At 38.7% G+C, this 14974-nt stretch overlaps 1 protein-coding gene across 1 annotated transcript in view; it reads right to left on the bottom strand.

Annotated features, from left to right (window-relative positions):
* The window catches only part of LOC124615651 (ubiquitin carboxyl-terminal hydrolase 14), a 128582-nt gene that overhangs the window by 92563 nt on the left and 21045 nt on the right, over nucleotides 1-14974 (bottom strand). Inside the window, exon 4 of the mRNA XM_047143664.1 lies at nucleotides 2538-2652. Coding sequence (XP_046999620.1) covers nucleotides 2538-2652 — 115 coding nt within the window. The remainder of the gene's footprint in view (nucleotides 1-2537; nucleotides 2653-14974) is intronic.

Below are 14974 nucleotides of genomic sequence, written 5' to 3'. Positions count from 1 at the left end.
CTTTCGGGTAATTGAACATGTATCAATAATTACAGATTTCTGTAGTTGTATATATATGTTTGGATGTAGCTGTATTGTGTTGATGTACTGGTGGGTATTGTGTGGTATGACTCCTGTAGTTGATAGTATAATTGGTATAATGTCAACTTTATCCTGATGCCACATGTCCTTGACTTCCTCAGCCAGTTGGATGTATTTTTCAATTTTTTCTCCTGTTTTCTTCTGTATATTTGTTGTACTGGGTAAGGATATTTCGATTAGTTGTGTTAATTTCTTCTTTTTATCGGTGAGTATGATGTCAGGTTTGTTATGTGGTGCTGTTTTATCTGTTACAATGGTTCTGTTCCAGTATAATTTGTATTCATCATTCTCCAGTACATCTTGTGGTGCATACTTGTATGTGGGAACGTGTTGTTTTATAAGTTTATGTTGTATGGCAAGTTGTTGATGTATAATTTTTGCTACATTGTCATGTCTTCTGGAGTATTCTGTATTTGCTAGTATTGTACATCCGCTTGTGATGTATCTACTGTTTCTATTTGTTGTTTGCAAAGTCTGCATTTATCTGTTGTGGTATTGGGATCTTTAATAATATGGTTGCTGTAATATCTGGTGTTTATTGTTTGATCCTGTATTGCAATCATGAATCCTTCCGTCTCACTGTATATATTGCCTTTTCTTAGCCATGTGTTGGGCGCGTCTTGATCGATGTGTGGCTGTGTTAGATGATACAGGTGCTTGCCATGTAGTGTTTCCCTTTTCCAATTTACTTTCTTCGTACCTGTTGATGTTATGTGATCTAAAGGGTTGTAGAAGTGGTTATGAAATTGCAGTGGTGTAGCCGATGTATTTATATGAGTGATTGCTTTGTGTATTTTGCTAGTTTCTGCTCGTTCTATAAAGAATTTTCTTAAATTGTCTACCTGTCCATAATGTAGGTTTTTTATGTCAATAAATCCCCTTCCTCCTTCCTTTCTGCTTAATGCGAATCTTTCTGTTGCTGAATGTATGTGATGTATTCTATATTTGTGGCATTGTGATAGTGTAAGTGTATTGAATGCTTCTAGGTCTGTGTTACTCCATTTCACTACTCCAAATGAGTAGGTCAATATTGGTATAGCATAAGTATTTATAGCTTTTGTCTTGTTCCTTGCTGACAATTCTGTTTTCAGTATTTTTGTTAGTCTTTGTCTATATTTTTCTTTTAATTCTTCTTTAATATTTGTATTATCTATTCCTATTTTTTGTCTGTATCCTAGATATTTATAGGCATCTGTTTTTTCCATCGCTTCTATGCAGTCGCTGTGGTTATCCAATATGTAATCTTCTTGTTTAGTGTGTTTTTCCTTGACTATGCTTATTTTTCTTACATTTGTCTGTTCCAAAAGCCATATTGATATCATTGCTGAATAACTTCTGTTATCTTTAGTAATTGGTTGAGTTGTTGGTTTGTTGCTGCCAGTAGTTTTAGATCATCCATGTATAGCAAATGTGTGATTTTGTGTTGGTATGTTCCAGTAATATTGTATCCATAATTTGTATTATTATTATTATTATTATTATTATTATTATTATTATTATTATTATTATCATTATTATTCCCCATTCTATAAAAGCTTTCTATCAATTTTCTATCAAGACAAGTGCTGATAAAGTGAATAAGAAGAATGAGAATGCAGCAAGCTCTATCATTGTGAGTTAAATCAGCACAATGGAGCACGAAATGTCATTGTCTTTGATTATTCTAATTATAACCAAATTTAAATTACCTTGATATTTTTCCAGATTGTGTATCAGTATAAAAATACAAACGCAATACATCAAAGTAAGCTTTTAATAAACTAGACAAAAACTGATTAGTACTTTCACATACTAATTCTTTAAATGATTGCAGGGGTTGATGTGGAGGGTAAAAGAAGTGAGCTCTGAGTGCCACAGGGAGAAAAGAACTACAGAAGGAGCAAGTACCACTGCCTTCAAGCAAAGCAGTCATCTCATATTTTCTTACTGCACAAAAATTAGTATAAGTATTTTCAATTCTTTGCATCAAGTGTCAACAAAACTGCAAGTAACAAATGAGAGGGGGGAGAAAAAAACCATAAGTGGAATCTCCTTATATATATCACCTATCTATCAGTTGTAAAACACAAAAAAGAGCACAGTGAAATAAAACACTGCATTCATCAATAGCTGCTACAATTTAGTACTGTTTCCCAGAGTGTTACATTGTTAACTTTTTAGTGAAGGAAGATGAAAAACACTCCATTTCAGAATACGCTGTTGATGTGGCACGAAAAATGGGCACACAGTGTAATCTACTATACTAAGTTAATTTTATGATGCAATTTGAACACTGCCATGCCAAAAGTTTTACAAATCTGTAGACTCTATTCAATTATGAGGAAGAAGTTTTCATTCACAGTCTTGGTGTAAAAGTATATGAGATATAAGCAGAAGCAATTCTGAATCAACAATTCTCTTTCATGCAAAACCAATCAACTGTTTTCAAAATTTAAACAGAGCCATTTAACACACACCTCCCTTGAAGTCCCTCAGTGCCTCTCGTAGCTCAGGGACAGTCTTGAGGCACTGCACTGTTGCATTCATATAACAAGTATTGCCAAGATTAGTCAGACCCGCAGGCAAGTCGAGCTGGAATGAAAGAGAATGTCAATCTGTATCAATATAAATGTCTTTAAAACACGAAATTAAGAAGTATTAAACAATGGTTAATTCACTAAAGGAGTTTTCAATCACTCGTTGCATCACAACCACAAATATTTTTAACATAAATTATAAATTGATTCTTATGAATGAAAATGCAGACTGTGGCTGTTCTACAGTCACCGTAAGTACAAAACTGTTCTACCAAGTAATGCTAAATGAATTTTTCAATATAATAAATTTATTATGGCTATCAAAATTAAAACAACATTTACCTAACAGCAGTATTTAAAATAAGAAGCCCTGAACAAGAAACACCTACTTATTATGCACAGAACTAATAACTACCACAACTGCATGCTGAACATAATTATATGACTAAAGGGTAGTTTCTTCTGTTTCATTTCCCTTCAGAGTACAGTGTAGAGATGAAACTGAACCAATTAGTTATGTATTCTTCCAGTCTGATGAAATACTAACCACAGACAGTGTTAGTTCCTTTGGGTAGAAAGGAAAAGTTACACGTCTTTAACTGTGCACAGTTATACTGTTATTAGGTAAGGCATGTCTTGCACCATTCTGCTGCTGGGTACATTTGCTGAATGGTCGGTAGAGCATTTATGGAATCAGAGTAAACAAGAAAATTATTCCATCGATTGCACCTCATCTGTTCCAGTGACTTCAGATTGCATAGAGTACTGCATCGTAGTCTGTAAATATGTTGAAGTCGGGACTTAACTTCTGAGGTCATCAGTCGCCTGACTAGGATTGCCAACTATCTCTTATTTCGTGGGAAATCCCGTATTTTGGTTACTTTTTTGTCAGATTCCATGTCCTGTATAATTTTGAATTTATCTCTTATTTTTCTGTCTTTTTAAATAGTAGTTCAAATAATGTATTTCACCTGACATGCTCACAGTTTATAGCAATTGTGCACACTTCAAGTTACCACAGCTTGCACCGAAGCAGTACTAAAACAAATAGTGACCTATATTGGAGGCATGACTTGCCGTGCAAACGCGCGTGACAGAAACGCTCACTTGGTCGTAGCTGAGGGGATTCATACTGTGCGAGAGAGGCACCCATGTGGCCAGCATTGGTGGTGCTACACATGAAATAAATGCTCGTCTGGCCGCACACTTACGCGGAACTGTAACTTGGCACGTGGGTTCCTTAGTTTCTGATCGGTGGCTCTTGGTAGTTATCAGGGGATTTCCTGTCGTAGCGATTCACGGATGTTCATTGCCAACTGTGCAGTGTACTATTAGTCAGTGTTTGACTGCATTCTTGTCTGCATTGTTGTCAACTTTTCCACTTATATCTACTTTTAGTTTAATATTTATTTTGATAAGCGATACATACTTTTCGAAAACTTTTTTCATTTTTTAACTTGTCAGTACTAATAGTGATATCAATTTCAATGCCACTTAGGCACCAAGTATTTAACTGGTTACTTCAGTTGCGCACATAGCCGCTTTCATGAAAGCTCAAAAAACATTAGCAGAGGATGTGACGTTGTGGTCAGATTCGGAATTTGTGATTTCTTGATTTAAGATGAATAGTGATGAAGATAGGGTGAAATCACCCACAAGGAAGGGAACTAGAAACGTGTGTTTACCATTCATTTTGGTAAGAAACATATGCCTGGATTCGTCCTGTGAAAGCTAATTGTTTCAAAGCCTTCTGTTGGATCTGAAAATGGGAATTTAGTGTGGTACATGGAGGCAACACTGACTGTCAAAAACTACAGGTAAGCTATAAGCCAATTTTGTAGTACCACTGTATTACTTTGTATGGTGCAATTTAAAATTATGTTACTATGAATTTAATGTAGTAATCAATATCTTTTAATTTCATTAGGCAATACAAACAAGGAAAAAGACAAAGGAGTCTTCCAAAATTTCCAGCTTCTTTTCTGCTAATGGTAGCTCCACAACAAGTGGATCACACAGAGCTGCTGCAGCAGAACTAACATTTGGGTATCACACAGCGAAACATAATCTCAGCTATAATAGCTTGGTCTGCAAAGTTAAAATCATGAAGGATGTATTCAGTGATTCTAGTTTTTAAAAAATGTTTTGTGGGTGCACTAAAGCTGAAGCAATAGTGAAAGAAGTTTTGGCTACAAAAAACGTTTCAGATTGATGCTTCAAACCATACAAACAGGAAGATGTTTCCTACTGTTTTGAGGTATTTTGATCCCAAAATTGGAATTCAAACTAAATTTCTGGATTTTATAGAAGAGAGCAGTGAAACAGCAATGTCTGATCATAATCTGTTAAAAAATTCATCGGAGATCCACAAACTTGATATAAACAACTGTAGTGCTTTTTATACTGATAATGTCAACATTAATTTTGGAAAGCATAATTCAGTACTTAAACAGTTAAATGGTGACGACAAACAAATATTCAATGCAAACTGTTTGAATCATATTTTGCACTATACAATGAAACATGCCTGTGGTACTCTACATGTTGATCTTGAAAATTTGGCCCTAAAATTTTATGGTCACTTCTCCATTTCTGCAAAGTGAAGAGAAAATCTAACATCTTTTTTTTGAATTTGTATATGTAGAAGGGAGTCAAATTCTCCTACATGTACCTACTAGATGGCTTTCTGTAATACAAGCAGTACATAGAATCATTACAAATTGGGAACCCATTAAAAGTTATATGACAAGTGCTGTTGATTGTCCTAAAGCTCTAAAGACATTTTCAAAAGAATCTGATGAGACTGAAAAAGAGTTAACTTTGGAGATTTATTTAACTTTTTTTCCCATGCTGGTGCAGTTGTCTTTAGATTGCTCTAAGTTTCCAGAGCGCTCTGATGTTACTATAATGGTAACTTTTGAGGCAATCAATACTTCGATCAGCAAAATTGAGCAAGGAATGAGTGACAGATATTTTGGTAGTGGCACATAAAAAGTTCTGAATAAGTTAACTTCTTCCATAACCAGAAAACGAATTGAAGATAATCATATGGAATTTTATGTGTCACTGAAAGCATATTTGATCCAGAATTTTGAATCTGAAGGTCAACTGCCAATGTCAATTGAGTCTTGGATACCTCTTTGTCTAAGTTATGAGGTAAAATTTAAGCATCTTCAAGGAATAATGGAGTCAGTGCAGATAGATGATGTAAATGAAGATCTACATCTACATGTTTATTCTGCTATTCACAATAAAGTGCCTGGCAGAGGGTTCAATGAACCACTTTCGCGCTGTCTCTCTACCGTTCCATTCTCGAATGGCACAGAGGAAAAACGAGCACTTAATTTTTTCTGTACGAGCCCTGATTTCTCTTATTTTATCGTGATGATCATTTTTCCCTATGTAGGTGGGTGCCAACGGAATGTTTTCGCAATCGGAGGAGAAAACTAGTGATTGAAATTTCATGGAAGATCCCATCGCAACCAAAAACGCCTTTGTTTTAATGATTGCCACTCCAATTCACCTATCATGTCTGTGACACTGTCTCCCCTATTTCACGATAATACAAAACGAGCTGCTCTTCTTTGTACTTTTTCGATGTCATCTGTCAGTCCCACCTGATGGGGATCCCACACCACACAGCAATACTCCAGAATAGGGCAGACAAGCATGTAAGCAGTCTCTTTGGTAGACCTGTTGCACCTTCTAAGTGTTCTGCCAATGAATCGCAGTCTTTGGTTTGCTCTACCCACGATATTATCTATGTGACTGTTCCAATTTAGGTTATTTGTAATTGTAATCCCTAATTATTTAGTTGAATTTACAGCCCTCAGATTTGTGTGACTTATTGCATAATCAAAATTTAGCTGATTTCTTGTAGTACTCATGTGAATAACTTCACACTTTTCTTTTATTCAGGGCCAATTGCCACTTTCCACACCATACAGATATCTTATCTAAATCATTTTGCAAGTCGTTTTGATCATCTGACAACTTTACAAGATGGTAAACGACAGCATCATCTGCAAACAATATAAGACGGCTACTCAGATCGTCTCCTATGTCATTAATGCAGATCAGGAACGATAAAGGGCCCATAACACGTCCTTGGGGAATGCCGGATATTACTTCTGTTTTACTTGATGACTTTCCGCCTATTACTACGAACTGTGACCTTCTGACAGGAAATCACGAATCCAGTCACACGACTGAGGTGATACTCCGTAGGCACGAAGTTTGGGTAGAAGACGCTTGTGAGAAACGGTGTCAAAAGTCTTCTGGAAATCTAAAAATATGGAATCAATTTGACATCCCCAGTCGATAGCACTTATTACCTAGTTGTGTTTAACAAGAATGATATTTTCTGAATCTGTGCTGACTATATGTCAATGAATCGTTTACTTTGAGTTCCTTGATAATGTTCGAATACAGTGTATGTTCTAAAACCCTACTGCAAATCGACGTTAGTGATACAGACCTGTAATTCAGCAGATTACTCCTACTTCCCTTTTTGGGTATTCGTGTGACTTGAGCAATTTTCCAGTCTTTAGGTACGTTCTATGTTTCTCATCTTGACAGTTGTCCTTGATTGGAATTCAGGAATATTTACTTTGTCTTCTTTGGTGAAGGAGTTTCGGAAAACCGTGTTTAATAACTCTGCTTTAGTGGCACTGTCATCAGTGACTTCACCGTTGTTATCATGCAATGAAGGTATTGATTGCGTCTTGCCACTGGTGTGCTTTATGTATGACCAGAATCTCTTTGGGTTTTCTGCCCGATTTCAAGACAGAATTTCATTGTGAAAATTATTAAAAGTATCTCGCATTGAAGTACGCACTATATTTCGAACTTCTGTAAAACTTTGCCAATCTTGGGAATTTTGCATTCTTTTAAATTTGGCATGCTTTTTTCGTTGCTTCTGCAACAATGATCTGATCCGTTTTGTGTACCATGGGGTATCCGTACCATCACTTATTAATTTATGTGGTATATATCTCTCAATTGCTGTTGGTACTATCTTTTTGAAAACACTCCACAACTTTTCTACACTTACATGATCAGATCAGAAGGAGCGAAGACTGCCCCTTAAAAAGGCATTAAGAGCATTTTTATCAGCTTTTTTTAAGTAGATATACTTTGCGTTTTTTTTTTTTCAGGTGTTACGGTATTCAGCCTAGCAGCAACTGCTTTGTGGTCGCTAATCCCTGTATTCGTCACAACACTCACTATTTGTCCAGGATTATTTGTTGCTAATAGGTCAAGTATGCTTTCGCAACCATTTACGCTTTGAGTGGGCTCATGAACTAATTGCTCAAAATAATTTTCTGAGAAAGCATTCAGTACAATTTCGGATGATGTTTTATGCCTGCCACCGGCTTTAAATTTATAATTTTTCCAGGATATTGAGGGTAGATTGAAGTCACCACCGCCTACAATTGTATGAGCGGGGTACTTATTTGAAATGAGACTCAAGTTTTCTTTGAACTGTTCAGCAACTATGTCTTCTGAGTCGGGGATCGGTAAAACGATCCAATTAATAGTTTAGTCTGATTTTCAGGTACAACCTCTACCAATACTATTTCACATGAACTATCTACTTCAATTTCGCTACAAGGCAAACTACCTCTGACAGCAATAAATACTCCACCACCAACTGTATTCAATCTATTCTTTCTGAACACTGTTAGGTCATTTGAAAAAATCTCGGCTGAACTTATTTCCGGCTTTAGCCAACTCTCTGTGCTTACAGCTACTTGAGCTTCAGTGCTTTCTATTAGGGCTTGGAGCTCTGGTTCTTTCCCAACACAGCTATGACAATTTACAACTACAATACCAATCATTTCTACAACTACTTTACTGTGTTTTACCTGCCCACTTTTAGACGGACACCCCTTCTTTGGCTCCCCGAGACCCTCTAACCTAAGAAACTGCTCATTCCCATCCACACACCCCCACTACCTGTGTAGCCGCCTCCTGTGTGTAGTGGACTCCTGACCTATCAAGCGGAACCCGGAAACCCACCACCCGATGGCGGAAGTCAAGGAATCTGCAGCCTACACGGTCACAGAACCGCCTGAGCCTCTGATTCAGACCCTCCACTCAGCTCTGCACCAAAGGACCACAGTCGGTTCTATCGACGATGCTGCAGATGGCGATCTCTGCCTTAATCTCGGAAGCACGGCTGGCAGTATTTTCCATTTCCGCTATCCGCCCGAAACCAGACAGAATCTGCTCCAATCCAAAGTGACACTCGCCATTGGTACTGACATGAGCCACCACCTCCAGCTGGCTGCACCCTATACTCTTCATGGCATCCAGAAGCACCCTTTCCACATCCGGAATGACTCCCCGCGGAATGCACACTGGCTTCTTTCCCCTCCTTGGCAGCCATGTTCCTAAGGGGGCCCATTACGCGCCTAACGTTGGAGCTCCCAACTACCAGCAAACCCACCCTCTGTGAATGCCCAGACCTTGCGGGCCGAGAAGCTTCCTCTGGAACAGGGTGGACGACTGCATCCGGCTCAGAGACATCGTCAGCCACAGATAACGCCCGAAACCTGTTCGTCAAACGAACCAGGGAGGCTCTACGATTGGCCCCTCGGAAAGTTTTTCGCTGCCTGCCAGACCGTGGAATGATCTCCCACTCAACCATGGGTGAGGGGGTCAACCTCAGTGCAGGTAGTACCTGGGGAGGTCACAGCAGTGGACCGATCAGAGGACATGTGGGATGTGCTCAAAGTCCCTCGCATCCCCACGTCCGATCCCACACAGTGACGCCCCTGGGCAGCAGCCTCAAGCTGTGCGACAGAAGCCAATGCAGCCTGAAGCTATGAGTGAAGAGTCGCCAGCTCAGCTCGCATCTGTACACAACAATCACAGTTCCTATCCATTACTGCAGTCGCTCCTGTTTGAAGCTCGTAAAAATACGTAACAAGCGAATGGTATATTCGCTTTATTAGTAGCAAGAACTAGCGGTGCTCTATCGCTGACGATCTAACCGACTCTGAGATGTCTTAACCAAACAAACTAAAGCCTGCACAATATGAGAGTTGATACAATGGTCGATAGCAATGGCAATACTGTACACTACACTGTTACTGAAATAAAAGGCTGTGCCTATTAAGCACTCTAACATGCAAGAAATTAGAAAAATAAACTAGTAACTACACAGATAACTGAAAATAAGTCACAACTGTTTGAAGCTCGTAAAAATATGTAACAAGCGAATGATGTACTCGCCTTTTTAGTAGCAGGAACTAGCGGTGCGTCCTCGCTGATAGCCTAACTGTTTGTATGAGGAATTTTGTAATGTAAAGAATGTTTTGAAACAAAGCATATCTATGGAAGGCAATGCGAACAGAATGTTGTTTAATGTTTGCCGTACCTTGAGAGCCAAAAGTGTTCAGGTTTCCAACTTGCTGAAAGTAGTTGGGTTCGTATTAAGCATTTTTGGTTCAAATGCTGAGGCAGAAAGAATTTTTTCCCTAATGAACCATAAATGGACAGAGGTGCAACAAATGTACCACCGAGCTTATAAAAGCAGAACTGCAAGTAGCTGTGAATTTTAATTTTAAGTGTAAAGGATTATTTACCTACGTAAAATCTAATGAATCTTTGCAAAAATAAGCAAAGTCTGTAAATAAATACATGCAATAATGCAAAATAAAACATGTATGCACATTTTAAATATATTTCTTTGTAGAAAACACTATTTGAATTGTTTATTTTGTGGCGTTCCTACTCAATCTCTTATTATCTCTGTAAAAAGTTGGCAACCCTAGTCCAGACAGCCATGTTCACCACAGTGAGCTCTGCAAGTTGCTCCTTCACTCTAATCTGAAACTTTTTTTGTGATTTACATAGAGATGTCCTGCTGGAAATAGAATAAGAAGATTTAAGGCTGCAGATTATGAGAGAGAGTAAAGTTTATATGCATGCTGCACCATGAAAACTGTTGTCAGATGGTTAAAAGTGGTTTCCCAGCCTCTGCACAGAAGCTGTTTTTATTTGTAATTATCTGAGCGGTTACAGTCTATACTCTACAGAATATTTCTGCTCTCTTTAGTATCACAGAAACTGCAACTGCTGTGTTCAGATGCAAGTTGAGCTGGTGACGCTTCGTCACAGCTCCAGGCGGTGGTGGCTTTGGTCACGAAGCTTGAAGCTGTTGCCAGTGGACATCTCTCTCTCTCTCTCTCTCTCTCTCTCTCTCTCTGTGTGTGTGTGTGGGGGGGGGGGGGGGGTTACGCACGGTTTGGAAAGGGGGGGACAGACATGGGAATATGGGAATCTGAAGGACATACAGCATGTCCCATGTGTTCCCTGATTGGTTCACTACCGTGGGTGCTCCGGGTACTGCACACATTGATGTTGACCATCTGTAATACTGTTGACTGAATTGACTATAGTCCGTCGGTATAGGGCCCAGTGCAGGATCTGAGTCAGAGGCTCAGGCGGTTCTGCGACCATGTAGGCTGCTGACTCCTCGACTTGGATCGTAGGGAGGGGGTTTCCAGGTTCCGCTGAATAGTTTAGGGATTCACTACACATGAAATGGCTACACTTCTAAGGCTGGGGGGGGGGGGGGGGGGGGGGACTGTGTAGAGGGGTTTGAGAAGTTATTTTAGGTTAGAGTATCTCAGGAAACTACAGGAAGGGCATCAGTGTAAAAAGGTGCGAGGCAGACACAGGAAGATAGACCTAGCAACAACCAGTTTAGTTGTAAATTGTCACAGCTGTATTGGAAAGAACCAGAATTCCAAGTTCTAATAGAAAGTACTGAAGCTCAAAATCATTATAGTCATGGAAAGCTGGCTAATGCTGGAAATAAGTTAAGCCGAAATTTTTACGAGGGAGCTAACTGTATCCAGAAAGAATTGGTAATGCGAGTGTTTACTGCTGTCAGAAACAGTTTACCTCACAATGAAGTTTAAGTAGATAGTTCCTGTGAGCCAGTATAGGTAATGTTATATTTCACAAGTGAAATAAATTAATAATTAGTTCCTCTTGTCAAACCCCAGATTCATATGGTACAGTTGCTGAATAATTAAGAGAAAACTGGAGTACCATTTCAAATAGGTACCCCACTCATGCAATTACAGTTCGTTGCAACTTCAATCTACCCTCAATTTGTTGTTAATTATATGTATTCAAAGCCAGTGGTACGTATAAAACATTGTCAGAAATTGCACTAAATGCCCCAAATTATTTCCAGAAATTAGTTAAGGAGCCCACTCAAAGTGTAAACTCGTCGGAAAACACTGTTGACCGATTAGCAAAACATAATCCTGAGCAAATAGTGAGCATCTCAAAAGAAACAGGGATTAGTGACCACAAGGTGGTTGTACAAGACTGAATACCATAAAATCCAAAATCACCAAAAATAAAAGCAGACTTTAAAAAGTTAACAAAAATTAACTTGACACCTTCCTAAGAAAGAGTCTCCACTCCTTCCAATTTGCCTAATTAAGTGTAAATCAGATATAGTTTAAATTCAAAGAAATAGTATCCGCAACAACAGAGATATACTACATTAATTAATAAGAAATGGTATTGACCCCCATGGTACAAAAAACAGGTCGGAACACTAATGCAGAAGCAACAAAAAAAAGCACGCCAAATTGAAAAGAACACAAAACCCCAAGATTGGTGAAGTTTTACAGAAGCTCGAAATTTAGCATTAACTTCAATGTGAGATGCTTTCAATATTTTCCACAACGAAACTCTCTCGAAACATGACAAAAAAAAAAAAAATTAAAACCAAAGAGATTCTTCTCATATGTGAGGTGCACCAGCAACGGCACTCAATCAATACTTTCAATGCTCAATAACAATGGTAATGTTACTGATGACAAAGCCACTAAAGAAGATCTATTAAACATTGTTTTCTGAAAATCTTTCATCAAAGACGACAACATTAATATTCTAGAATTTGAACTAAAAACAATAGACAACATGAGTAACTTAGAAGAAGTAGCTATCCTCAGTGTAGCGAAGCAGCTTAAATCACTTAATAAAGGCAAGACCTCTGGTAAAAATTGTATACCAGTCATGCTCATTTCAGAGTATAGTTTCATACTCAGCAATAATATAACGACTCACTCATCGAAAGTTCTGTACTAACAGGCTGGAAAGCTGCACAGGTCACACCAATACTCAGGAAAAGAAATAAGAGTAATCTGCTGAATTACAGACCTATATCACTAACACTAATTTGCAATAGGATTTTGGAACATGTATAGTATATGAACATTCTGAATTATCTCTCAAGAAACCGATTTATTGATGGACCACTAACAAGCATTCAGGAAATATCGTTCTTGAGAAATACAGGGTTATTACAAATGATTGAAGCGATTTCACAGCTCTACAATAACTTTATTATTTGAGATATTTTCACAATGCTTTGCACACACACACAAAAAAACTCAAAAAGTTTTTTTAGGCATTCACTAATGTTCGATATGTGCCCCTTTAGTGATTCGGCAGACATCAAGCCGATAATCAAGTTCCTCCCACACTCGGCGCAGCATGTCCCCATCAATGAGTTCGAAAGCATCGCTGATGCGAGCTCGCAGTTCTGGCACCTTTCTTGGTAGAGGAGGTTTGAACACTGAATCTCTCACATAACCCCACAGAAAGAAATCACATGGGGTTAAGTCGGGAGAGCGTGGAGGCCATGACATGAATTGCTGATCATGATCTCCACCGCGCCGAAAATTCAAAGCGTTTGACTTTGTCATCGGGTGTCAGGGCTTGTAGCAATTGTAAACGGTAAGGCTTCTGCTTTAGCCTTTTCCGTAAGATTTTCCAAACCGTCGGCTGTGGTACGTTTAGCTCCCTGCTTGCTTTATTCGTCGACTTCCGCGGGCTACGCGTGAAACTTGCCCGCACGCGTTCAACCATTTCTTTGCTCACTGCAGGCCGACCCGTTGATTTCCCCTTACAGAGGCATCCAGAAGCTTTAAACTGCGCATACCATCGCCGAATGGAGTTAGCAGTTGGTGGATCTTTGTTCAACTTCGTCCTGAAGTGTCGTTGCACTGTTATGACTGGCTGATGTGAGTGCATTTCAAGCACGACATACGCTTTCTCGGCTCCTGTTCCCATTTTGTCTCACTGCGCTCTCGAGCGCTCTGGCGGCAGAAACCTGAAGTGCGGCTTCATCCGAACAAAACTTTATGAGTTTTTCTACGCATCTGTAGTGTGCCCTGACCATATGTCAATGAATGGAGCTACAGTGAATTTATGAAATCGCTTCAATCATTTGTAATAGCCCTGTACAATTACATCTTTACTGTCACAAAGTAATGAGTGATACCAATAGCAGGTGTCAAACTGATTACATATTTTTTTGATTTCCAGAAGGCTTTTGACAACGTCCCTCGCAAGCAACTTCTAATCGAACAGTGTACCTATGGAGTATCATCTTAGTTGTGCAACAGGATTCGTGACCTCCTGTCACAAAGGTCAAACTTCGTAGTAACCGATGAAAAGTCATAGAGTAAAACAGAAGTAATACCTGGCATACCCCAAGGAACTGTTATATGCATTCTGCCATTCCCACTCCACATGAACAATTCAGGAGACAATCTGAGCACACCTCAGATTGTTTGCAGATGATGCTGTCATTTACTGCCTTGTAAGGTCTTCAGGTGATCAAAACCAATTGCGAAATGATTTTGAGAAAATATCTGTATGGTGCAAAGAGAAGCAACTGACTAAATAGTAAACAGCCTGAAGTAATCTTCATGAATAACAAAATGAATCTGCTAAATTTTTGTTACACAATAAATCACACAAATTTAAAGGCTGTAAATTCAATTGATGCTTAGGGAATACAATTACCAGAAACTTAAATTTGAACACTCACAAGATAATGTTACGGAGGAAGAAAATCAAGAACTGATTTATTGGCAGAACACTCGGAAAATGCAACAGGTCTACTGAAGAAACTGTCTACACTACGCTTGTCAACCCTCTTCTGGAGTATTGCTATGTGGTGTGGGATCCACATCAGATAGGATTGACGGAGAACATCCAAAAAAGTTTGAATAAGAGCAGTTTTTTTTTTTTTTTATTATCATGAATTAGGAGAGAGAGCGGGCCACGGATATGTTATGTGAATTGGGGTGGTAATCACAAAAACAAAGGCCTTTTCGGTGCGGAAAGATCTTCTCATGAAATTTCAATCACCAATTTTTTCCTCAAGAGTATCAAAATATTTTATTGTCATTCACCTACACAGGGACAAATTATCATCATAAAAAAATAAAAGTAACCAGAACTCGCACACAAAGATTTTAGTGTTCATTTTTGCTGCACACTTTTGGATAGTGAAGGTAGAGAAACAGTTTTAAGATGGTTCGATGAACCCT

This window comes from Schistocerca americana, chromosome 5 (genome assembly GCF_021461395.2).
Source record: "Schistocerca americana isolate TAMUIC-IGC-003095 chromosome 5, iqSchAmer2.1, whole genome shotgun sequence".
Lineage (NCBI taxonomy): Eukaryota > Metazoa > Arthropoda > Insecta > Orthoptera > Acrididae > Schistocerca > Schistocerca americana.
The sequence above is the reverse complement of the archived record's forward strand: the minus strand, read 5'-3'. Positions and strand labels throughout refer to the sequence as shown.